General features: G+C 27.0%; 1 protein-coding gene across 1 annotated transcript in view; it reads right to left on the bottom strand.

Annotated features, from left to right (window-relative positions):
- Nucleotides 1-25,661, bottom strand: part of LOC117176980 (plexin domain-containing protein 2) — a 71,884-nt gene that overhangs the window by 25,048 nt on the left and 21,175 nt on the right. The window contains exons 2-4 of the mRNA XM_033367415.1: nt 7,676-8,082; nt 567-863; nt 294-486 (exon numbers count right to left, since the gene is read on the bottom strand). Coding sequence (XP_033223306.1) covers nt 294-486; nt 567-863; nt 7,676-8,082 — 897 coding nt within the window. The remainder of the gene's footprint in view (nt 1-293; nt 487-566; nt 864-7,675; nt 8,083-25,661) is intronic.

Here is a 25,661-nt window from a genome sequence, read left to right as displayed (position 1 = left end):
ATTTATATATTTATATATTCTATATATATATATTATTTATATATTCTCGGTTATATAACCTGAACTTGAATTTTCAAGAATTTAAGAACTCTAAAGAAAAGTGACGAAAGTGATTCTTTTATTTCAAAAAAGTGATTATAGTGACTTTATTTTTAAAAAGTGACGAAAAATGGACCAAATTTGATCATTCTTGAAAGTCATTTCAAGTCCTTCTTACAGAAATTCCCTGATTTTTCGCACTGTTGTCCAAATCCCTGACTTTTTCCTGGCTTGGGCCACCCATGGTTACTTACAGTTATCTGCATATTTGACATAACTACTGTTGGACAGTCTCAAGTCAAAATTGGCCATCAATGGTGCTATATACTGAGTTGCTGCGAGCCAACTGTGCACATACTCTCCCGTGTACAAGAACCCTCCTGTAGCAATGGTGATATTGCGCACTTTATGTCCATAAAACGGAAAGTCGAACTTTAGCTTGACAGTCTGAAAAAAAAAAGTTTCAACAAGTTGGGAAACGGAAAAAAACTTGTAAAAGTTAAATAGAAAATTATAAATATACTCACTGCAGCTCTTCTGTGACTCTGACTAAGTAGTTCGTTGACCTGCAAATCCGGATGTTTGGACATGTTCACCCAATATTTTTCCCAGGCTGATTTGTCAACCATAAATGAACTATTGTAATACTGATGGTTATCGTATTCGGTTTTCGTTATATTATTCTGCTTCAGAGTGGTGTTTGATACGTCGGAAAGTGAAACGGAAATGTCACCGATTTCAGGATCAGAACTATCACTGATATTTCTTGCGTCATTTGTGAGATTGGTCCATCTCGTTTGATTTGCCCAAATTGTTGGCTTAGACTAAAAATTAAAAAAAAAAAATTAATTAAGTAGACAATTGCAAACTTCCGGTCATTTTCCGGTTTTTCTCGGTCAAGTTTTTCAATTCTCCAGGTCAATTCGGTCATTTCCCGGTTCACAAATATTTTTCACCGTTAATGAAATTTAGAAATTCAAACTCTAAAGCTAACCATTTTTCTATATGTATTAATGAAAAATTAACGACAAATTAAAGCACTCAAAGTGGGTTGAATTTTAAGCTTGTGAAATTGAAGTTTACAAGTTTTTTGATTCCAAAATTGTGTATTCAAATGCTCAATAAAAGAACTTAAATTTTATTATTGATGTAGGGTTTTCGACCAAGGCAATTAACTGAATAATTTTAGATGTTAATTTTGTCAATCGACTGGTCCAAATCAATATTATTAAAATATTTGTTAATCTTAAGATTGTGGTAAAAAGAGCATCCGGCCGGCAATATGAAGGACCTGGACTCATCCCAGCTCATCCTTTATTATTATATATATCCCAATATTGTTTTGGACTTATATCCCAATACTGTTTTGGACTTGTAGGCTGACAAAATTAACATCTAAAATTTTAAAAACTTATAAAATGGAAAGTATAACACTTTTCAATTGAACAATTTTTAATTAAATGAATTTTAATTTTTAATTTTTTCACTTTTACAACTTGTAGAGGTAAACGATTCAGATCAGTTCCCGAAGAACTAAAGCATTAAAACTTGACCAATTACATTTTTTTAAACTGATAACTTTTTACATTAGAAGTTAAATTATTTTTATTTTCCATAGCTTAAAAATCCTTAAAAAGCTTCAAAATTTTAATTCAAAATCTTGAAAAACCTAAATTCTGCTAAATATTGTCTTGAAATAATTTACAAAATGAAAAATCAGTTTCAATTCTCCTAGTAACCTTAAAAAAAAAAACGTTTTTATTCTTTTGAAGCCTTTCACAATTCTTAAAAAGCTTCTAAATTTTGTGTGTGCAATTTACAAAAATCTATATTTTGTTTTAAATTAGGCCATAGCTATTATTTACATCGAAGTTTCGATACGTATAGCCGGATTTGGTGGGAACAAATATTTTGTTTAAATTATTTGAAATCATTTTATATGTTTTAAATTGATTTTTAACCTTTTTAAAGCTTCTAAATGTATATAAAAATTACTTGAATTGTCCTACAAATAATAAGTATTTAATTGTTAGACATACATCAAAATCTTTAAACATTTTCAATTACAGATTATTTATTTTTTATATAGAAAAATCAGAATCCTAACGTTCAAAGTTTAAAAACTATCTAAAATTCTAACGATTCGAGGCTTTCTATTTTAAACAATAACTTTTCAAATTATTTAAATTTTTTTAACGACCAAGGCTTTCGAATTGAAACAGTTTTATTTTTGACATTAAAATCTGGAAATTCTTGAATTTTTAATGGTTTAGAATCGTCTTAACAAGTCAATTATTGTTTCATTTCCAATACTTAAAGCTTAAAGTACAGTCCAATGTTTAAAATAATTAATTAATTTATATTTAAAGTTGATCAATCAAAAACGTTCATGAAAAAAATCATAAAAAAAAGTTCACAAAAAAATGGAATAATTAAATTTTTATCTGAAAATATGGAACATTCCACTGGAATAATATTTACATTTATAGATTTAAAAACAACATAATTTTCAACCAAAAAAGAAACCATTTTTCAACAAAATAGTTACATATTCGACAAAAAAAATCCTTTCCATCCAAATAAAAAACAAATTTACAATCAAATAGCTCATATTTCAACCAAAGAAATGAATTTTTAATTAAAATGATGAATCTTCAACCAAAAAAATTAATTTTAAACAAAAGAGTTTAACTTTCAACCAAGTAATTCTATTTTCAAACCAAAGGATGAATTTTCAACTAACATGATAAATACTTAAGTTTAATATTTGAATTTTTAACAAAGAAGAATTTTTAAACAAGAAGATTGATATGCAAAGCAGAAGATAATTTTGTAACAAAAAAATCGATTTTTAAAAAAATATGCAAATTTACAAAGTTATAGTTAGATTTTCAATTTAAAAAAAAAAACAACAAATTTTCGTCATAACTGATATAACTGCAAATTATTAATTAAGTACATAAATGCTCAAGAAACTAGTTTTATTTCTAAATAAACAAAACAATGAATAAAAATTCAATAATAAATTATGGTTTAATTAGAGTAAACTGATACAATCTGACAAATTTGCGACTGTAGATAAAGCAGAAATTGCTTTTATAAATTGATTTAAAAAATTAAAATAATGAAAACTTGAATTTTACGACGATCCGAAGTGAATTCACGATTTTTTAAAATAAATTCACGGTCATTTCCCGGTTTTTCCCCGCTCGATAAATTCTCGGTCAAGTCGCCACCGTGATTATATTAAATAAGAATAATGTAGGTACAGTGAAACGGTGTAACTTCGGACATGTGGGGTAAATTCAGTACCATGTTCTTAAGATTTCAAATTAAAATACATTATATTTTCAACAAATTAGTTGAATTTTCAACCAAAAGGAAAAAAAATAATTTTCTACCAAAGGATACAAATTTTCAACCCAAAAAGAGGAATTAACATTGAAAAATTTGATTTTTCATACTGAAAAAATCAAACGTTTTAGAATAAATTTAACTTTTAAGCCCGGAAAGATGGATTTTTAACCAAAAAGTTGAATTTTCAACCAAGAAAGATTTATGTTGCAAAAATATATATGTTCAAAAAATTTCAGTTGAAAAAAAGGGAATTTTCAGCGTAAAAAACCTTTTTTTTATATAGAATAGCTCATTTTTTAACGGAAGATAATAAATTTTTTATTAAAATGATAAATCTTCAACAAAAAGATTTTATTTCGAACAAAAGAGTTTAACTTTTGACAAAGTAATTAAATTTACCAGTCAAGAGAGAAAAAATTACAAACTGTTGCAGTTTCCAGCACAAATTGAGTTTTCAACCAAGAATATTAATTTTCTATAATAAAAAACGAATTTTCAACAAAATATTTAAATATCGTAATATAAAGCTACTTTCCCAACTGAAGAATCATTGTTATTCAATTTTATATTGCAATTTAAAAAAAAGAGTAGAATCTCGAAAAAATTGCCTGTTATTTACAAGTTTTCCATGTAATGGAATGAAGCTTTTTTTAGTGTCTTTGGACATCAGATGGAACCATTCTGAAGCATACAATTTTAGGTCTGGATTTTAGGCGATCTTTTGGAATTTTTTATTTCGATTTTTCAATATTTTAGGGGTAGAAAGCGAGGGTGTTCCAAATGGGATAGGGGAATGAAACTTTTTTAGTATCTTTGGTCATCAGATAGAAGCATTCTGAATTATAAAATTTAAGGTCTGGATTTTAGGGAATTTTTTGGAATTTTTTTCAATTTTAAAATATTTTAGGGGTTGAAAACAGAGTGTTCCGCATGAGATAGGGGAATGAAGCTTTTTTTAGTGTCTTTGGACATCAGATGGAACCACTCTGAAGCATACAATATTAGGTCTGGATATTAGGGGATTTTTTGGAATTTTTTTCGATTTTTCAGTATTTTAGGGGTTGAAAACAGGGTGTTCCGGATGAGATAGGGAAATGAAATTTTTTTTAGTATCTTTGGTCATCAGATAGAAGCATTCTGAATTATAAAATTTAAGGTCTGGATTTTAGGGAATTTTTTGGAATTTTTTTTAATTTTTCAATATTTTAGGGGTTGAAAACAGAGTGTTCCGCATGAGATAGGGGAATGAAGCTTTTTTTAGTGTCTTTGGACATCAGATGGAACCATTCTGAAGCATACAATACTAGGTCTGGATTTTTTTTTAAAATTATTTATAACAATATTCTCTTAGAATAAAGCTATAAAGTTGCAGGATTTTCTCAAATTTTCGGCTTTTCTTTGACTTTTTACAAAGAACAAATAATAAATATTGTTATTATTATCAATTTTTATTTATTATTTGTTGGTAATTAAAAACCCAAAGCAAAGTATAAAATTTCAGACAAAACGCATCTTTCTGGCAATTATCTAAGAGAAGATTATAAAGAATTATAAAGAAGTTATAAACTATAACAAATTGTTTAAACAATTATGTTTATTATATATTAACTTTATTGTAAAATAACAGTTAAATTGCTCAAATCATCCTTTCTATTTGACGTTGGTTACAGGATTTTTCTGCTAATATAACAATCTGATTAAATTTTCAAGATTTTCGCTAATCGTGAACAGGGACTGAAAACCTTTTTTAGTTACAAAATGATCTACTTGGTTGAAAGTGGACTACTTTCTTCAAAATTCATTTTTTATGACTCATCACTCTAGTTCAAAAACTATTCTTTTTATTCAAAATTTAACTGTTTGTTGACATTTTTTTGACCTGATTAATTTTTTTTAACTGAAAATTAAACTATTATACTTAAACTATTGTTGCCTCGGCTGAAAATTTAGCCTAGATAGAAAATCCATTCAAAAATTCTAAATTTGTTTGCAAACTAATATATTTTGTTTAAAATTCCTTCTTTATCGTTGGAAATTAGTTGTTTTTTAAAATAGAAAATTAATTTTTTTCAAACTGAACATGTAACAATTCTATTTTTTGTTTTGTTGAAAATGTATTTTTTGATAGACATTCAATCCTATTGGTTGATAATTTATCATTTTGTGGAAAATTTGTCTTTTTGGTAGGCATATCATCTTTTTGGTTGAAAATTCGACTATTTGGTTTAAAACTAATTTTTTTAGTTAAAGATTCATCAATTTAGTTAAAAATCCTTTTTTTGTTTTGCTAAAAAACTCATATTTTTTAGTTTTTAAATCACTTTTTTGTTGAAACCTCGTCTTATTTCTGTTGAAAATATAATTATTTTCGTAGAAAATGCATCTTTTTGGGTTGTAAATTCAACTTTTTGTGGAATATTCATTTTTCTTGGTAGAAAATAAATATTGAAACTGAAAATATAATTTTTCCATTTTTGGTTCTTAATTTATCTTTTTGAGTTCAAAACTATTATTGAAAATTCAACAATTTTCTTAAAAAGTCATACTTATTTGTTAAAAATTTAACTGTTTTGTGGAAAATTCGTTTTTTTGGCTTGATAATTCAATATTTTAATTTAAATTTTCTTTATTTCTTGACAACGTTTTTTTTAGATTTAGAAATTCAATAATTATCAAATTTAAATTAAATATTAAAAATTTTTAAATTAAAATTTCGCCTTTTTCGTTAAGAATGCAACATTTTGTTAAAAATTATATTTCGGTTGAAAATTAACTTTCTTGTAAGAAATTCACATTTTTGGTATGAAAATTAAACAATTTGGTAGAAAATTGAACTATGTGATTGAAAATGGATGTATTTTGTTTAAAATTCGTCTTTTTTAAAATAAAATCAATTTCTTTTTTGGAAATTCAATTGTTTAATTAAAAATCAATCTGCTTTAGATGACGATTGAAGTATTTTGTTGAAAATTTGTCTGTTGGTTAAATCCAACTGCTTTTTTTTTGAAATATCAGTTATTACTTTTTTTGTTAAAGATTTATCATTTAAGTTGAAACTTCGTTAAAAAAATTTTTTTTAACTGAATATTAAACTATTTTTGTTGAAAATCGAATTGATTGGCTGTAAAATAACTTTTTGGTTGAAAATTGACATTCTCAGGTTGAAAATTGAACTGTTTTATAGAAAAATCTCTTTTCGACTTGAAATTTTCACAATTTGATATAAAATTCAACTATTTTTTACAAAATTAAAATGTTTTGCAGAAAATTCGATTTTCCTTAAATTGAAAATTAATTCTCCTCAATAAAAATAACAGATAATCTTTGTTAAAAATTTAACTACTTTTGTTCAAAATATATAGTTAAATGTCATTTGTTGAAAATTCGCATTTTTTTAGAAAATTCAACTATTTGGTTAAAATGTATCTATTTTTGGTTTAACTGAAAATTCAACTATTTCATTTTTTGTTGAAAATGCATCTTTTTTATTAGAAAATTCAACTATGTGGTTCAAAATTAAACCTCTTGGTTTAAAATTTACCTATTTGGTAGAAAAAAATGTATTTTGTGAAAAATTAGTATTATTTTTTGGTTGTAAATCGATTTTTTTTGCTTAAAAATATAACTGTATTATTGAAAATTAATCTATGTTAGTTGAAGATACAAATAGTTTGTTAAAAATGAATCTTTATCAGTTGTATTCAATTGTTTTTAATTAAAAATAAAACTATTTTTTGGTTTAAATATCAGCTATTACAATTTTTTGTGAAATTTTTAATCTTTTGTAAAGAAATCCTTTGTTTAACTTGAAACTTCAACAATTTGGTGGAAAATTGAACTATTTTTGCCAATTAGTAAAGAAGTTCAAAAATATTTTTAAAGAAAAAGTACAAAAATACTGGCATTAGCAGACAATTTTAAGAAAATGGTGTCATCGTTAAAAAAAATGTAAAATACACTCCAAATCTCAAATAATAACAGTTTCAGTGATTGCCTCACACTGGCCTTATTACGAAATCAGTACTCTCGAAACGTAAACAGTTAGGGCCGACTGAAACGTTTCCAATTGCAATTCATAATATTGCGCAATATACTCGACTGAGTACTCGCGTACTGCGGCTCTTCCGAGGTGAGAGTCGCAACCGTCCCTCGCCCTACCCCCTCCGGAAAACTACGTGGGCCAGCAATTCTAGGAATTAAAAACCCGGATCGGATTGTATGGGACCTGGAGTGGGTAGTGTCAATAGTGTAGTGAGTCCAAGGCCTGTAATTGACGTACCAAATGGGGAGCGGTAGTGTCAGCAGTCGGCATGGGAACTACAGTGTAGTTTTTCTTAGCCTTGGTGTCATCCGGTTTGTACTTTTTTATTGATGGTTCAGTGACGATTGGACCTGGAGTGGTAACTGTCTCTGTAGAATAGGACACATTAGCCGAAGAAGTGGTATTTATAGTAATAACTGGCTGCTGGGACTGTGGTGTTGACTGTTGCGTTGATTGTTGCATATCTTGAACTTCACTGGGCTGGTGGGCTGGTGGCTGATTCACTGGTTTATTAAGAGGCTCAGGAGGACTACGTTCAACTCTAGTGCGAATTTTTTCTTCGGCTGATACAAATGTTATCTGCGATCTATCATCTGCGAGACTGTGTGTCCTTGAAAGACTGCCATATTCATAATAAGATGGATCTGAAATATGAAACGAAAGACCGGCTCAGTATATATGTAATGTAATACAATGTTAAAAACACATATCATCAGGGTGACCACTGGCCGAGAAAATTCGGAATTGGTCTGGAATTTTGAGCTCCGGGACACAGAAAAAAACTGGGTGTACAAAACGTTGCAGGTAATCATTCAAGCAGGGTAATAGACAGCTAATTACCCAACTGAAGTAAACTTTCTGTGGTTAATCTTCTTGACCGATTACCTGAAATATTTCGTACCCCCCGTTTTTTCTGTGGAAAAATCTGGCCTTTTTTCCGATTTGTTTTTACTTTCGCAATAAATAGCATCTCGGTCTACGAAAAAATGCTTGGAATTGTGCTCACTGTCACCAATCATCTCCGTTAAAATAGAGAAGATCACTTTATATTTAAGATTTTAAAGCTTGTGTTGGTGGATCGTTCGGAGACAAAAGAGTCAAATGTTACCAAATAGAGCAGAGACTATGTACCTGAAGTTCTGAACGTTCAAATGAACGAAATATTTTTCGACATTTCTATTATACGCATAAATATTGTTCCAACTGCAATTTAAAATATGCATTTTAATTCTTTTTTCAATAATAAATTATTTCCAATATAAATTAACAAACATTTTAGCACTTGTTCTGGTTTACAAAGTCACCAGTAAAAAATTTCGTTCATTTGAACGTTCAGAACTTCAATCAGATGCAGAGACTGAAGTATGCTTTCCTATCGAAAATTTAAAATCTATGGTTTAGATCTGGGGGTCACGAAAGTGCACAAAAAATTTGAATTTCAAAATTTCAAACCCGTTTCTCCGGTCTTTTGAAAATTAACATAGCGTTTTAAATGGGCAAAATGCGGCTTTCACAAAAATGGAACGAAAAGCAGTTTAGTCACTTGTTGATGAATGTTCAAGGAATAATCTCTTTTTAAAAAAATGCAGAATAGCAGTTAGTATTTTCTGGTATTAATGACACAATTTACGAATGGTAAGAGTAATATTTTTTCCTCCGGATGTTTGGCAATTATTTAAACAATTTTTATTTGTTTAAAGATTTTTTCCCACTGTAAATCGTAACAAGTTATTATTTACTGGAATTAATGACACAGTCAATGAATGTTAAGAGTGATCCTTTTTGTGAAAGACAATTAGCAATTATTTAAATAATTCTAATCAATTGCTCCTTTTCATAGAAACGATGAAGAAAACTCTAGTTTTTTTATTCATCTGTTACACTAGTCGCTTATTAATCACTCTAATAAGCATCATAGTGTGAGGAATTCGAAAAACTAGAATTTTCCACACCTTTGAAATGAAAAGACGCAAGTGAATGATTATTACTTGCTTCAATAATTGCAAAATTTCACAAAATATCACTCTTCAAATGCATTGGCTGCCTTATTAGATCCAGAAAGTAGTAACTTCTCAAAATTTACAAGGGAAAAAATTATTTAAACAAAATAAAAATTTTAAGTAATCATCAACTCTTTTCGTTAATTGCCTCATTAATTCTAGAAGAAAATAATGTTTGACTATATACAAGGGTAAAATGTCATAATAAATGGAAACTGTTTAAATAATTATCAGATGTGTTAAAAAACAAATATTACTGTTGGCATTCATCAGCTATATCATTTATCCCGAAAAATAATAACTTTTCATGTCTTACAGGATGAAAAAAATAATATTTGTTTCAACAATTTAAAAGTACTTGGAAACTTATCACTTATTGAATAAAAATAAATCGCGTTCAAGTTTTTTTTATAAATTACCGTCTTTATTCCGAATTTTGCATAAAGCTGTTATTTTGCATTTTTTCGGACATTTTCATGGTTCGGGGACCGATCACCAAAAATCAAAAGTCGAATTTTTATATAGGCATAAATTTTGACGACCCTCATTCACACTCTTTCTCCTATTCCCCACTTCATCTTTTTTTTTAATTTCTCCTTTTCCCCAGTGTCAAGAAAATTCCCCTTTTTCTCGTTTTTTCGTTTAAATGAGAAACTGAATTACCGAAACCCAAATCGAAAATCCAAATATTTTTTATTGAAAGTTATTTCTTTTTTTAAGTCTGCTGTTATATTTTCGGTTCATAACTAATCTTTTTTAGTTGAAAAGGCTACTCTTTTGGTTAAAAATTCTATCTGGTTGAGAATTTCCACTTATTTATTAAAGTCATCTTCTTTGGTCGAAAATTCAACTTTTTTGTTAGACATTCGTCTATTTAGACAGAAAATTCATCTTTTGATAAAACAGTCATCTTTTTGGTTAAAACATCATCTTTAATGTATGAAAGTGAATTCTTTTTAATTGAAAAGTCTACTATCAATTTTTTGGTTCAGAATTCATCTCTTTTGATTAAAAGTTTAGCTATTCGGTTGAAGATTTAATTTTTTTTTTTTTCGAAAATTCAACTCTGTATTCTTTCTGTCATATTTTTTGGTTAAAAGTCAATTCTTTTTATTTGAAAAATCGACTATTATATTTTTCGTTCAGAATGAATCACGTTTGATCGAAAATTCTACTATTTTGTTGAAAATCTAATAATCTTGTTAAAAGTTCAACAATTTTGTTAAGAAGTCATCACCTTTCGATTAAAACTTCATCTATTGATAGAAAAGTAATATTTTTTGGTTAAAAATTCATTTTTTAGTTTACATTTGAACAATTTTTGGAAAATTCGACTATTTTCTTTAAAATTGATCTTTTTTTGCTCGAAAATTCCTATTTTTGATTAAAAAAATGTATTCTGCTGAATTGCAAATTCCTCCTTTGACAGAATTTAATCTTTTACAATTTAAAATTTAACTGTTTTCTAAAAGATTCGCCTTTTTGGCTTGAAGATTCAACAATTAGTTTACAAATTGAACTGTGTTTTGTTTAATTTTAATCTTTTCTACTTGAAAATTCGATAATTTGGTTCAAGATTCTTAGGTTAAAAATTCAACTATTTTGTTAAAAATTCAACTTTTTGCTGAAAAATTATCTTTCTTGCTTGAAAATTGAATTATTTTCTAATAGTTTTGTCTTTGGCTTGAGAAAAACAATTTTTTTAAAGATTCGACGTGTTAGCTAGAAAAATCAACTATTTTGTTGAAAATTCATTGTTTATGGTTTAAAATTCAACTGTTTTGTTAAAAGTTAAATTTAATAACCTTAGGAATACGGTACCTAACCTAATGTCATTTAAAAGAATTTATTCCCCTATTTTCTTAAAAAATCACAATATTTCCCTGTTTTGAGAGCATTTTGGGCTGTGAAGTCTGAAATCACTTTTACAATAAATGTTTGATTCTTTTAAAATTGTATATAATAAAACAATTAATATTGAATAATAATTATTGTAAACGTTCAAAAATCAACGGGAAAAATGTAATTTTTGACTGAGAAAACCTGATTATGCAAGCTAGTACGATTGTTCGAAACAGAATAGGATAATAACTCATTCAATTGTGTCTTGAATTAGATCAAAACATTTACTATACCGTCAATACAATCAATCTAAAAGTGTATTTGGAGCAGAGACAAATGTCCCTTGGCTAGAACACGACTACATACATATAATTATTCATTTCTGACGTAACAGTCTTCTGTGAATGAAACTTTTTTAAAAGACCTATATCACCAGATGGCTTGATTGGAACATAAGGACATTATCCCACTTCTCATCCATTTCAAACTCTAATTTCCCCCACTCCTAACACATTCCATAACCATTAAGAATCATTTTCTTCCAAAAAGACGAATTTTCAACAAAATGTATGAATTTGTAATAAAATTGTTAAAAATTCAACTAAATATGATACATTTTTAATCGAACGCGGAATAGTTTAATTTGCAACAAAAAATATTATAATTTTCAAACGAATAGAAAGAATTTCCCTAAAAATAATAAAATTGTTAACCGAAGCAATCACATTCCAACTATGAATCTTCAATAGTAAAAAATTAATCTTACAAAAATAGTTCATTTTTCAACTACAAAGATTTATTTTCTGACAAAAAAAGATGAATTTGCAACCCAAAATGGAATAGTTATGTCTACAGTTGAAAAAAATTAATAAATTTTTAACAAAATTGTAACACTTTTAATCAAAAAAATAAATTTGCAACTAAAATTATGAATCTTTAACAAAAAAATGTTTTTTCAATCAAGAAGATTAATTTACAACCAAAAAAGTGAATTATTAACAACAGGTATGAATTTCCAACTAAAAGAGATAAAATTGCAACCCAAAATGGGATAGTGACATTTCCAGTTTAAAAAGGTCATTTTTAACCATAAAATCAAATTTTCAACAAAATAGTTAAATTTTTTAATTAAATTCAAATTTTCAAGAAAAATAATAAATGAGTCACCAAGAAGATTAAATTTCTACCTTAAAAGAAGAATTGTCAAGAAGATAAATGAGTCACGAAGAAGATTGATATTCTACCACAACAGAAAATTTTCAACTACAGAAGATGAATTTTCAAACAAACGCGGAGTAGTTTGATTTAAAGAAAAAAAAGAAAGAATTTTCAATCAATAAAAAGAATTTTTAACAAGATATGTAATTACATTTTTAACCAAATTGTCGATTTTTCGATCGAAAACATAAATTTTCAACCACAAAGAATAGTTTTTTCCAAGAAAGACGATTTTTCAATAACATGTATTTTCAGCGAAAAGGATAAATTTGTAAAAAAGAATGGAAGTTATATTTAAAAAAAAGCATTTTCAACAAAATATTTTTTAAATAAAGAAAATACATTTTCGAACAATTAAGAACGAATTTACAACAAAACAGTTAGATTTTCAACAATAGAAATAAGGTTTTTGAATTAAATTTAACGACAAATTTCATAATTGATATTTTAATAAAAAAAATTTTTAATTTTAAATCACAAACAGTTAAATCCAACCAGAGAACAATTTTTTACAAAATAATTAAAAATAGTTCAAAACATTTTCTAAATGGGATACTTTTTAACTTAGAAGTTTAATTATTTTATTTTATTTTTATTTTATTTATTTAACGAACAGTAAAATATTTCTAAATATTAAAAAAGTGTTCCTTTTTTAATTAACAAATTTTAAAATAAAGGGCTGAAAATGGAATAATTTAGACTTCAAAAATATTTGAATTGGATTTTTAAGTAAATAAAAGCATTTAATTATGAATCTATTTACTTTAAAATTATTTTAGGATTAAAAATAGTTTATAAAGTTTCAATCGGACGTTTACATTTGTTTAACTACTAAGAATTTCTAATTGGAAATTCAGAATCAACTTATAAAATCGATTATTGTTCAAATTTTAATACGCTCTTAACTTTTATTTGTTTAAGTCTTCAAAACTGCATTTCAAAACTCTTTCATTTGAATATATACGTTTAAAAATAAATACCTAAAATTCATCGTTTTCAAAGTACAATATTTTAGAATTATGCGTTCAAAACTGAATTAAATAGAAGTTGAAATGGAACTTTTTTTCATGATCTTTGTAATATATATTTCAAATGACCAGGTGGATTTTTCTTCTAAAAATTTGTAAAATTACCTAACAAAGAATAAATCCACAATCATTTCCCGGGTTTCCAAATCTCAAAAAACTCCTGGTTCCCCGGCCCAGTGGCCACCCTGACTTTCAATTGTAAATTACATCCCTACAAGAAATTATATAATTTGTACAGATTCAATCAAAATTCACTAATGAGGAACAATTATTTAAAACAAAATTAATAAAACTAAAATATTTAATTATTTTCAGTTTACCTAACATGATACAAAAAAAATATTGCGCCCGTATGCTTTTTGGTTACATAAATTATTTAATATTCACACTTTACATAAAGTAGAGTCTTTTTATCACATACTTTTCTAAATTTTTAAATCCATTAGCATCTTGCAAGCGCATTACAAACGGAACTCATAAAAATTGGCTTCAGAGAATGTGTTCACTGCTCATCACCGCGTTTCCGTGAAATAACACCGTTATAGCTCGTTTTACTACTTGGCTGACGCCGCAAGAAATTTAAACAATGGGTCATTCGAAACAAGGTGAGAGAGACTAGCATTCTCAGGGTGTTTACTCAAATCCCGGAAAAAATCCTCTTACATTTCCAGGGATTTCTAGATTTTTCCCTATAGTATAATTTTCCACAATGTGGAGCTATTAAAGTATTTTTAAATCTTTTAAACAATCGAAACATTGATAAGTATTAAACTTATGTGTAGTCTGAATTTCAAAGCTTATATTCCTAAATACAAAAATGTGGGATAAAAAATAATATTTTTTAAAGCAAAATTTCCAGTATTCTAACTCAATATTTCTAAAGAATTAAAAATGAACTTCAATGTTTATTTAAAATGTTATTCTTTAGTCTATAAGTTATTAAAATTCCTATTTATTTATTGTTCGCTTCAAAGTTTTTTTCGTTGAAATTTCATTGTTTATGGTTTTAAAAAAGTCTACTGCGTATTACATTTTTTGTTGGAATTTATCTTTTCGGTTCAAAATTTTATTATTTGCTTCTGAATTGAATTATTTTGTTTAAAATTCAACAGTTTTTTTTTTAATTCGTCTTTTTAGCTTGAAAATTCAACAATTTGATCGAATTTGTTTTTCTTTCTACAAGTAGAGAAATTTTAGGAGATTAATTCACGGAACTGCTCCTTGATCTTATTCTAAATTTGGCGCAAGAACTAAGATCTCGCAAACCTTGCTTTTAACCATTTTGTTGAAAATTCGCCTTTTCTGGATTCATTCAACTCTTTTTCATTTAAAATTAAAGTCTCTTTTCGTTTCAATATCAACAATTCAATTTCTCGCTGAGGATTTTTTTACTCCTGAAAATTAAACTACTCTGTACAAAATATCTTTTTTTGGAAGAAGATTAGTTGAAAATCCATCGCCTTGGTTGAAAATGTAACTGCTGTTGAAAATTTCACAATTTCATATAAATATCAACTATTAGGTTGAGAAATCAATATATTTAATTGAAAAATAACTTTTTTGTTAAAAAAAAAAATCTTTTTGACTTGAAGAGTTGACACTTTGGTTGACACTTTTTTTTCTTTCTAAACTGCAAAGTCTTATTTGGTTTAAAATATCAACTAGTTTGTTATTATTATTTTTTTGTATGAAGATTCATTATTTTAGTTGAAATTTTTTCTCTTTGACTGAAAATGTAACGATTTTGATGGAAATTCAATAATTTGGTTGAGGATTCAATTAATTTGTTGAAAATTCGTCTTTTTGGATTAAAAAATAACCTCTTGATTAAGGATTCAACTATTTGGTTGATAATTCTTCTATTTTTTTAGAGAATTAATCTTCTTATTTCAAAAACTCATTTGTTTTGATTGAAAACTTAACTATTTGATTGAAAACGCAATATTTTTACATGAAACATTAGGAATTTGAAACACTTAAATTTAATATTAGTATCTACGTTAATTTTATTTAAAATAATGTATTCCTCTGATTTCGTGAAAATCTCAATTTATTTTTTCAACGCGTCTTGTTTTCTAATGTTATGAATTTCTTTTCGCAGTTCTTAAAAATTAATCGAAACCTTCTAAAATGGGGAAAATTGGGTAAAGACTCTTGATTTCAGTTTTTTTTAGGGGATTTTTAATTTCAGGAGGGGAAAGGGAAAACAGAAATTAGGTTAAAAAGGAACTGACTGTGATCCCTGAATTTAAATTATGCTGATGTTTCCAAACAAAATTTCTTATTGGATTGTAGCAGTTTAGTATTGAATTTAAAAACTTCATCAATGAAATCGTAAATTATAATTTAATATCTTGTATCAAATTTTTCGAGTTTTAAAATACATAACTGATCATTTAAAGCAGTTTTTAGTGAAAATAATGTTCAGATTCCTTTTAAGTACTTACTTTTTTCAAAAAAATCGACTTTAAAAAAATTATTCGATTGCCACGCTGTAGGGAAAATTCCTTAATAATAAAAAATACTGATGGAAAGAAAATTCCATATACGATGACCTTGAAACTTGCTATTAAACTTTCTTTTCAGCCCCCCGCCCCTCAGTAATTTCCTTATTGAAAACTATCTTTTTCTCTTTACGATTCTCTTTAAGATTCTTATATAAGACTGAATAAAGTGTTTCTGTTTGTTTTTACCTTGAGTAAAAATAATGATTATGAACAAAAAGGTTTTTTTTTAAGCCGAATCAATCAATTTTTATTTTTATTTCCTTTTTGACAAGCAATGATATTGAAAAAACATAAATGTCAATGTTATGAACTTCTATTTCTTTTTATCGACATTCATGCTTCAACGCCGCCCACACAATTTGTATTATAAAAATAATAACACTATATGATGACGGTGCGGCAGTCCGTTCGCACGTACCTGTATATAAGTACATACATTTTTCTATTCTTTACGTAATTGCCAGCTGGAGTTTGGACGCAATTTTTTCAATTTCCTTCGTTTTCTTTGTAAAAATATTCTATGAAATTATTTCTTTGATACTTCTTTTATACACGAATAATAACAAGAAATGAATGAATAATCACCATAAGAACTTAAGTACATAAAAAAACGAACTGCCTACACTAGGGTGGTCCAAATTTTCATGCATATCGTCCGGAAATTTGATCGAACCACACAAAAATAAATGAATGTTTTTGAAAAAAAAAACAAGAGACATATTATTTAAATATTTAAATAAACGTATTTCCCATGAGAAAAAAATAAATTTTATTTTAAATAGTTAATATTAGCTGAATCGATTTAAAACTCATATTTCTTTTCACATTTAGCCACAGAATACGAATAAAATATTATTTTTTAAATATCACCCTCATAAATCTGTTTTATAGGGTCCCAAAAAACCTCCATAAGTGAAAAAATGCGGCTTGCAAGTTTTTGGCGCTAATTACTATTTTTTGTGCGTTCTTTTAATGCAAATTATTTCAAATATATAAAATACTACTTCATACTGATAACTAGATTTTTAAATAAATTGTTCAAGCAATTCATTATTGTTTTTGCCAATTTTATCTTAGAATATAGATAGTTAATCGCGGTTATTTCGAAAATATCCCACTTTTGTCCAATTTTCAATTAGAGTGATGTAATAATTAATGTTAACAAACATTATTGTTTTAACAATTTATTATTATTTTTAATAATATTCTCTCAAAATAATGATTGAAAGTTGCAGTTTTAAAAAGTTTTCCTTTTTTTGTCCAATTTTAAATTAAAGCGAGTTAATTAATTATTTACAGTTAAACAAATTAACTGCTTAAATAACTTAATATTATTAATAATATTAAATTTGAATAATGCTAGAAAGTTGCGGTTTTTTCTTAATTTTACAAGTATTTGTCTACTTTTCACTTAGGGTGAGTTAATAATTAATTTAATGTAACAAAAATAATTATTCAAATTATTATTATTTATAACTACATTCTTTTTTATTAAATACATAGTTGCGGTTTATTCTGAAATGTTTACTTTTTAATTCAATTTAGAAAAAAAAAATTAAAACAAATTATTATTGTTTATAACTAATTTCTTCTTTATTAATGCTATATAAATGCGGTTTTCTTCTAAAATGCTTAATTTTTACCCACTTTTAACTTAGCAAAGAAATAAATAATGCAATTTAACAGGTATAGTTGTTGAAACAATTTATTAATGTTTATAGCTATCTTCTCTCAGAGTAATGCTAAAAAGTTTTTTTTCGGAAATTTTAGTTTTGCTTTGACCTTTTAGTTACGAACAAGTAATAAATGAACCTCAACAAGAATCATTTTTACAATAGTATTGTACATTTTTGAATGAATTATTTTTGCTCTTTCGCCAATGTTTAAAAAAATTAATTTAAACAAAAAAGCTATCTTACATAAGAGACACAAAAAAGAATGGAATAATTAGGAGTAGGCGCGAGGACCATGTCTGTTAATGACTTATTGTAAAAGTTTTGCTTTAAACTTTTATATAGAAAATAATTTTCTACCAAAAAAAACAAATTTATCAACAAAATACATCAATATTCAATCAAATAGTTTAATTTTTATCTAAAAAAGATATATTTTAAACCAAATAGTTGAATTTTCAAGTTAAAAAAATCAATTTTCTGCTTTAAATTAAACGAATTTTCAACAAACCATATGCCCAAAACCAACCGAATAAGCAAAAATATAAAACTTTTAATCAAACATAGTTGCATTTTCTTATTGGGTTGTATGAATTCAGTTCGCATTTAAGCAAAAAAAACAAGAAAAGGGACCAAAGAAAAACTTTCTTGAAAGTAGGGGACAGAATGCGAAATCTGAAACATTGTATTGTTAACAGCCACATATAGTACATTGTAAATATAAATCATATAGTTAACGAGTTCTGCAAATTAGAGCGAAGTTACATAATTATAAAGAGCTGACTGAAGTTACGTGATTGTGGAGTTTCAAACATTTTGTCTCTCAAACACTTATTGATAAGAATATATTTATGAATATCCAGGTTCTCATTCCAGTAATAATTAACCGTAATAATTTTTTCGTTTTTGCAAATTCGTCTAAACAGAATCTTATTATTACAACTGATTTCGAATACATTTAATAACTTTATTATTGTTTAAAACTTTTAAAAAATTCAGGTTATTTCCCGGTAAAAATTACACTTTTGATTGTTCACAGCCCCAAAATAGATTCTTTTAAACAAAACTAATTTAAGTTACATATTCCTAAGATTTTAAGTCCAAACATATTGCATTTTCAAAAAAATGATGGAATCTTCAATTAAATAAAAAAAAGTTTTCAACGAAAATTCATCTGTTTGGTTGAAATTCAAGTGTTTGGTGAAAACTAATCCATTTTGTAGGAAATTCAACAATTTTGAAATAAAGCCAATTTTGGAACAAAAGAGTTGAGTTTTCACACTAAAAGATCAAACGTTTTAGAAAACATTTTACTTTAAAATCCGAAAAGATGAGTTTTCAGCAAAATAAATAATAATCAACCAAAAAAGATGACTTTTCTGCTAAAGATAAATTTTCAGCCCAAAAGGTTGAATTTTCTACCCAAAATATGACTTCCACAAAACTGTTGAATTTTCGACCAAACAGTGGAATTAAAAAATATATATGAATTCTGGACCAAACATATAATTACAATGAATTTTCAATACAAAAGGATGGATTTTCTATCCAAAAAGATGATTGCTGAAAATAAAGTTGGATTTTTGACCAGTAAATTTGACTTTTAGAGAATAAAGTTTTATTTTTAACCAAATAATTACATTTTTAACCAAATAGGAAAAATATTAGCAAAAAAAAATAATTCTGGATCAAAAATATAAAAGTACAATTTTCAATTTAAAAACATTAACTTTCTACTGTAAAAGATGAATTTCTAACCAAAAAAGATTCAACTAACTAGTAGAATTTCTATATAAAAGAGATGAATTATGAACGGAAAATATAATAGTATGCTTTTTAATTTGAAAAAATTACCCTTTAACCATAAAAAAAGAATTTTCAGTAAAAAAAAAACTTTCTTGGTCATTTCAAAAGGACAGATTTTCTATCCAAAAAGACCAATTACAACCAATTAAAGCATTTAATTGTTGATAAAAAAAGATGACTTTTAAAGAAAAAAGTTAAATTTCTATCAAAAGAATTAAATTTTTAACTAAAAGAGATTAATTCTGGAGAAAATTGTCGAATTTTCAACAAAATAATGAAGTTCTCAACCAAATAGTAGAATTGTTAACTAAAGAGATGAATTCTGATTCAAGATTACAATTGATTTCAAATCGTAGATTTCAAATTCTTTATGTCTTAAGGTCCAATCGTAAATCGAAAAAATAAATATGAGTCAAAAAAAAATGTTCTTCGAAACTCAGATATTTATTTAATAGAAAAAACTCCTTTCAAAAGTTGCTGACGTTTCAGTACACATGCGTACCTTTTTCAAAGGTTCTTAAACTTGAGTTGATGGTAGTTTAAATAGTCAAACAGATCAATTTTCAGTCAAATAAAAAAAGGAACATTTGAGTCAACGGTCGAAGAAAGGATTGATTTGTTTCATCAAATCATTTTACAATTATCAAGATTACAATACTTTTAAACTCAAAACAAATAACCTTTGTTCTTTTAACTCAAAACAAATAACTTTTAAGTATCACATTTTCTTATTGGATTCCATTAATTCAGTTTGCATTTAAGCGGAAAAACGAGAAATAGAAGAATTTTCTTGAAAACAGGAGGAAAAGACGAATTCATTTAAAAAGGGAAATGAGGGGAATAGGAAACAATACTAATCTGTGATTTAATAAACCACAATACCCAATTTTGTCGATTGTAGTTAAGGAAATATTCGCACTTTTGTGATCCAGGACCTAAAATATAGTTTTTGGATTATCGATAGGAAATCTTACTTGAAACAGTTTTTTTTCGAAAAGCTTGTTTTCAATTTATTGTCGAAACATTTCGGGTCTCTATAAATTATAGCTTTATCATTCCAAATTCGTGAATGCAAATTCATTTAAACAGAACACTCAGGAAGATGTTTTTTTGAATTAATTAAATTCTTTCTTTGATGTAAGGTCAAACAAATGTTTCTTTGATTCAAAAAAAGATTCTTCAGCGTGAATCTTAATATAAAAACTGATTTCAAACAAATTTAATGAATCCTTTATTGTTTTGAATTGTTCGCTTCAGTTGAACAGTGCAATTACGAAATCTGTATCTTAAAAAGAAATACGGCGGCGCCGCTCCTATACAACAACTATTAAGATTATGAGTATTATATCAAATGATGTTCTCTTATAGTTTTTTCTTTAAATAATGCGACGCCAATAATTTCAGCCAATAATGTTGGATGTTAATGACGTTCAACTGAGCTTCACCAACACTAGACTGCTTATCTTTCAGTAACTTGTTCACGTTATAATCACTAGAGACTTGATTATGATTATATGATTAATACGTTAAAAAAATTATTTTTAATTTAAATGCAAATTTATTGATTTTGGATGCAATAAAGTAAAATTTAACAGAGTTAACTGTTCTATGCTGTATATTCCCCGTTTCATACTCATGGAGTCTGGATGTAAAATGCATCCTTAATCTTGGCTTATATTTATGCGAATCTATTTATAAGTAACGTCTGCCCTTGGACTGAGTGCGACATCCACCAGATTCTGAAACTCATTTTGTATGGAAAAATTAATTCAAAGCTTATCTCGAATAATGATAGAAATTTTTATTTTAATGGTACTTTATTATGGCGTAGTGTAAAATAGAAATTGCATAAAATGAGAGTCCCTGGAGCCCTATTCTTTTCATTTTCACCTGAAAAACAACGGTGTAAAATTTGATCAAGATAAAAAAACTGAATTTTGTTAAAATTGTCCAGAAACCCCGAAAAACAAATATTTCCTGATTTGATTCAAAACTATTAATATTATTATAAATTATTTTAGAGAAAGTTTATAGATCTCTATGAAGTGCAACTTTTTAATTGAAACAACCATTCTCGAGAAAAGTCGAAATAAAGGGTATAAAAAAGTTAAATTTTAATTAATTAATAATGCAACAAAAAATATATATTTCATAGAGAGCTACACGGAGAAAAATGGATGTTTAAATGTAGATGTTCAAAGGGTAAGATTGTAGCACCTAATATCCAGATATTCATTTCAAACATTTACTATCTTGTTGAGTTGTTAGACGTAAATTTTTTTTATGTTAAACTGAAACAGATTCAGATGTTAAAATCGTTCGAGCGCATGTGCATAGCGCATTGGAATTTCACGACTATATTTGACCACTATATATTTTCGATATTACAATTATGGAGTATTACAATTTTGGAGCATTTCCAAATAATCAAAATTTAAAATATTGAACATAACCTCAATTTGACTGACTGTATCATCTGATCGACATTTCATACCCTTTATCTGTACTATCTGAATTTTTAAGATCTACAGATGCTAGCTTTGAACATCTAGATTCTTGTCCTATAGTTAAACATAAAATATGTTAACGCTGAACATCGAGATGTTACGTTTGAACATCCATTTTTCTCCGTGTACAATTTTTGATGTAGAAACAAAGGTGGAACCAAATCAATAAAAACGTGTTTTTCAGATTTTCCGGGCAATTTTGGTAGAATTCTTCACATTTTGTTATCGGGACTATTATGATTCCTTTATATTTTTTCCATTGAAAATAATTCAAGTATTTTTAAGGAAGAATTTTTTACTTTTTTTTTTAAATTTAGGAATTCTTATACTTTAAAATTGGATACCAGCAGCTGGACAGATAGTGTAAAGTAAACTGTTAAATATATGCTGGTAGTCTTGAAGAAGTTTTCAGGCTCTATTGAGAATTTTGAGAGGAAGGTAGTTCTAAAGCCCTCAAATAAAGGACGGATCAAGTATATGAGGGTATTATTTTATCAAAGAAATCATCAGGTTCACCTTCCGGGTTCATATCAAGATGAAAATAATATTCACGTGAAATTCTGCGTGTAATTTTACATAAAAATCCACATAGAAATATGAAACTTTCAACGTGTAATTCCACGCTAAAATATGAACGTTATTTTAAACTTCAAATATTTTGTGAAACGTAAAAAATAGACAAAAATGGACGTCATTTTTTAGTTTTAAGAATCCCGTCAAAACAGTGATAGAAAAGTATTAGATCGGAAGTTTAATCTAATTGACTTACTGTTTCTTATGAATTTTAACCAAAAAAAGATTTTCATTTTAAATATATTATATTTTCAAAAAATAAAGATTTTTTCAGTGAATAAAAACAACTGATTTCATCAAAAATGTTGAATTTTCAGATCAAAAACACGACATTTCTACAAAACATTAGAATTTTCAACCAAGATTAATTTTCTACAAAAAAAAAGTTTAAACTAAAGAGGAAGACTATTTGACAAATGGAAATTTTAATGATTTAGACTAAAAATTAATTTTCGATAATTCATTTTTCAATTGACTTTCTAAAACATAAAATACATTCTCGAAAAACTTGCTTTAATTATCTTTTTCAATTACTTTTTCTTAAAATATCTTCCTGTAAACAGGCCTAACAATTTTTTAATCAATAAAAAAATAGTTTTAAAACGTTTACTCTTTTAATTCAGCCAATTTTACTTATGATCCAAAAATTGCGATGAATTTTTTGTAGGTATAGTTAATGGTATTGAATAAAAATAACATCAATCGAAATAAAACAAACATTTTTTTTATACAAGTTGCTATTTTTTTTAAATATGTGAGAATTTTGCAATAAATTCTTATTTAAATTTTTTTTAGAAAAACCATTTTCTTCCTTTGACTACCAACCTATCTTGTGTCGCGTTGACAAAAAACGTGATTTTTCGCTCTTCAGTGAAATTCCTCTCTTCTCTCCAAGGCACGGAGACAGAATAAAATATCATAAAATATCATCTTTACAGTAGAACAAATGTTGAAAAAAAATCAAGAGAAAAAACTTTGGAATTTTGTCACTCCTAAACTTTTTTAAATTTTCTAACGGATTTTGAAAGAGGAGAAATTATATAAGAATCAGAAAGAAAAATACCTTTATTTAAAAAAAGATCAAATTAAAAAAAAATTTAGACGAATGTTTGCTAATAGTTTTTGATATTTTTTCATCATTTCAATTTTTTAAATTCAAATACTCATACTTTCTCTGGTAAGATCTGAGTTAGAATACGTCACGAGAATTTAGGAACAGCAAATACAATATTAACTTAATACTATATTGGCAAAATCCAAAAAAGGTTTTTGAAGTTTCTGATTTTTAAGAAGCAAGGTAAACTCTCTCCTCAGGGAAGTGATTACACAATATTATGTAAGAAATTTGACATGTTTACAATGGAAGAAAGATACACATACTTCCTTACTCCTAGTATTTGTATTCAAAATTACCAGGAACCTTATTGATTACGCTTATCTCTTAGACAAGCTTTAACAACTTTTTAAGAAACTGACTTTTAATTTCAGACAGCGAGAACTATTTTATAATCTAGTAACAAAAATCAATGTACTTATGAAGTATAGTGAATGTACTTATTAAGTTTATAACCACAATCAAGAATACCGATATACATTCAATATTCTCTTAGGAATTCAAATCAGAAGCAAAAAAATTCATTATCTCATGTAGAAATTGTAACGTATGAACGAGATGATAATGAGCGTCTCGACGGTAGCAGAACTTAAATTTATATGAAATAGAGGTAACGGCAAACTGTAAATTGAACCATGCGTAAATCTACAATCTAACTATTTGCCCTGTATAATTGGCCTCGGCTGTTGGGTATAATTTTCAATAAAAAAACAACAAGGCATCTTGTCCTCAGTTTTCATTAAACTTGAATGTATAAACCGTTAGGTATAAAGATGGACGCCCTATATGTAGGAGGAACCTTAGTAACAAACCTAAAAGTTCATTACTGGATTCTATAAGCACCGAAAATTAGTACGCAGTAAAAAAAACTATTGATGTAAATTAATCAATTTAAGAAATTTCTGTCCTAATTTTACAAAACATGTACTGAAGTGTTATTCTGCATTATATGTTTCGTAAAATGATGATAAATTTCGGAAAATTATGCGATATAAATTTAGGAAAATACAGTTACAAATTTCGTGATTTTCAGTTACGCTCACGCACGCACCATGTAAGGTATTTATGGCTCACATAGGGCTAATTTGGGCCCGTGGTTCTAACTTTTCAAAAAGGTTATTTTTTGAAAAAGTCGTATCTATGGAGTAGAGAGGGGTTGATTTTGGACGTTGAGGGTTGGAGCTTAAAAATCGGGGTGGGTATTTTCGAGGAGCCAAAAAATCAGAGGCTGTATTAAATTACTAAGACTTCAATTTTTTGAAGGGGGTTGATTTTGGAAGTTAAGGGTTGATTTCGGAAAATTTTTTTGGCGGATTTCAAGAGCCCAAGAAAAGCCTAAAGTTCTGGTAAAATTGAATTTTTATTATTTAGTGATTTGAAGAACTGAAGGTGCTGGGTTTATGTAAGCTAGCACCTCCAAAAGAAAATTGATTTTTTGAAAAAAGTAAAAGAGCCCAAAAAATGTAATTGGTGCCCAAAAAAACCCAAAATTCTGAGCTATAAAAAATCCCAAAATTCTATTGTGGAGGTGTCAGCTTAATGGACTAACCAATAGCCACTTAAATTCATATATACGACGTAATACGCGGAGAAAATTCATTGGGATATATTGGAGATAATTTACACATGCGCAAATATATTCACGGTCAATGCAGATTGACGTTATGTGAATTGTAATATAACAGTTCATTGTTCAATATAGTTATACATACTCACGAATCAATCCTGTCTCAGTACTTGAGTCGCGTTATTCATTGGCTTTTATCACGCGATATTCAGCAATCTCATTTTGAATAAAAATAACAAAAATATTCTCAAATGACTGATTGAAAAGTTAAACAAACAACCTATAATTACAACCTATAATATTGTATATGACCCAGAAAAAATCCGAATCTTTCCAATGAATCACTTACTTCCATTAGAAGCCATCCGCAAACTAAGTTACCACTTGG

Source organism: Belonocnema kinseyi, chromosome 7 (assembly GCF_010883055.1).
Source record: "Belonocnema kinseyi isolate 2016_QV_RU_SX_M_011 chromosome 7, B_treatae_v1, whole genome shotgun sequence".
In the NCBI taxonomy this organism is placed as follows: Eukaryota; Metazoa; Arthropoda; class Insecta; order Hymenoptera; family Cynipidae; genus Belonocnema; species Belonocnema kinseyi.
The sequence above is the reverse complement of the archived record's forward strand: the minus strand, read 5'-3'. Positions and strand labels throughout refer to the sequence as shown.